The following is a 1,943-nucleotide window of genomic DNA, read 5'->3' on the forward strand; positions in this document are numbered from 1 at the left end:
TGCCCTTGATGGGACTCAATTCGGGGACCCTTCAGTCCGCAGGCTGATGCTGTATCCACTGAGCCAAACCAGCTAGGGTAAGTTGATATTTTTTAAAAAATATATTTTTATTGATTTCACAAAGGAAGGGAGAGGGAGAGGCGGAAACATCAATGAGAGAGAATCCTGGATCGGCTGCCTCCTGCATGCCTGCCCGCCACTGGAGATTGAGCCACAACCTGGGCATGTGCCCTGACAGGGAATCGAACTGTGACCTCCTGGTTCATAGGTGGCTGCTCAACCACTGAGCCACGTCAGGCTGAAAACTGGCTTTAGGGCCCTTCCCCTGAAGTGGGAGAGGAGGCAGCTTGCTGCCCATGGCAGAGGACTTGGGGCGGGGCATTGGGAGATTTGGTTGTTTTTAGAGTGGGAGATAGTTGGGTGGGATGTGGGAGGTGACGGACAGTTAAGTGGTGGGTTTGAATGCCCCAAGGAACCATGGCAAAGCATGCTCATGGAGGGAGGGCAGGACAGACAAGGATACCTGGGGTCGGGTGGGAGTGGGCAAACTGTGCATCTCACAGCAGTTCCTCCAATATTTCCACCTGCCTGTTGAGGCGCCTTGAGAGACCTGCTGGGGCAGAGGACCTTGCGACAGTCCCTTACCCCAGGGGTGCTGGCGCATGTAAGATGTCTAGGAGATGGCCAGGGTCGGCTGTGATTTCAAGCCTGGCTACCTGGTCCTCCCACCCAGCACTTTGCATCCTGTCGCCTGGCCACAGCCCGGCCTCTCCCCAGGACATCGCCTACTCCTGGTGTGGACTGGGACAAGTTTCCCAGGCCGTGTTCTGGGGGTGCTACATCCCCCTTGCCCTGCATTGATCTGAATCCGGAGAGGCAGAGGCGGCCAGTGCAGATGGGGCCTCCTGGAGTTAGGGGGTGGGGTCAGCAGGTGGGGCCAGGCCTGGAGATCAGCAGCCTGTGGCCGCGGCCCATGTGCCATCCACCCTGTCGGCGTCCTTGCAAGAAATCGAGAGCCAGTCTCAGGAGAATGAAAGCTGAGCTTTATTCTTCTTGGCTAGGGAAGGGAACTAGCAGGTGGTCGTGCACAGGCCCCCACCCATCACCCCTCCCAGAACCAAAGAAGACAGGCAGAGCCATCAACGGTTCCCGCTGCTTGCCTCTCTCCTTTGCCCAAGCGGAGGCAGGTGAGAGCAGGGCAGGGGTGGCTGCAGTGACAGGGAGGCCAGGGCTGGCCAGGGCTCCGGGGCTGAGGAGAGGAGGAGGGGGTCTGCTTGGGAGGGGGTTGGGGGAGGGCACGGGGACACTTCTGGTCCTGGGAGTCGCCACTGGCACAGGCACAGAGCTCAGGGCACCAGGACTCGGTAGGGGCTGCCCGGGATGTGCTCATCGCCCCACTTGACAACCAGCGTTTACTCCCCCTTGTCCTTGAGCAGGTAGGACACGCTGTAGAGCCGGCTGCCCACGTGCTTCACCAGGATGATCTCCTCAGGCGTCCGGGGGCCGTGCACCCCCACTAGCAGCATGTTGTTGCCTGGCAGGGGGAGAGGAGAGGGCCTCAGTCCCAGGCTCCAAGCCCCCTATTTTCAGTTGTAACTATGCTGACTCCCCCTCCCCCTTCTTCTGTCCCCCTCACCTGTTCTAAGATGACAACCCTTTCTTTTTCTTTTCTTTTTTTTATAAATATATTTTTTTATTGATTTCAGAGAGGAAAGGAGAGGGAAATAGAAATATCAATGATGAGAGAATCAATGATCAGCTGCCTCCTGCACACCCCCCACTGGGGATCGAGCCCGCAACCCAGGCATGTGTCCTTGACCAGAATTGAACCCAGGACCCTTCAGTCCACAGGTCGATGCTCTATCCTCTATCCACCGAGCCAAACCGGCCAGGGCAACCCTTTCTTTTTTAAAAATTATTTATTGATTGGGGGGGGGGGGGGA

The 1,943-nt window shown here is 57.3% G+C and overlaps 1 protein-coding gene across 1 annotated transcript in view; it reads right to left on the reverse strand.

The window, feature by feature from the left end:
- Window positions 1-1,022: 1,022 nt before the first annotated feature.
- Window positions 1,023-1,943, reverse strand: part of FLNA (filamin A, alpha) — a 26,361-nt gene continuing 25,440 nt past the window's right edge. Inside the window, exon 49 of the mRNA XM_014533242.1 lies at window positions 1,023-1,534. Within this exon, the coding sequence (XP_014388728.1) occupies window positions 1,413-1,534 (122 nt within the window). The 3' untranslated portion in view covers window positions 1,023-1,412. The remainder of the gene's footprint in view (window positions 1,535-1,943) is intronic.

Source organism: Myotis brandtii, unplaced genomic scaffold (assembly GCF_000412655.1).
Source record: "Myotis brandtii unplaced genomic scaffold, ASM41265v1 scaffold959, whole genome shotgun sequence".
Classification (NCBI taxonomy): domain Eukaryota; kingdom Metazoa; phylum Chordata; class Mammalia; order Chiroptera; family Vespertilionidae; genus Myotis; species Myotis brandtii.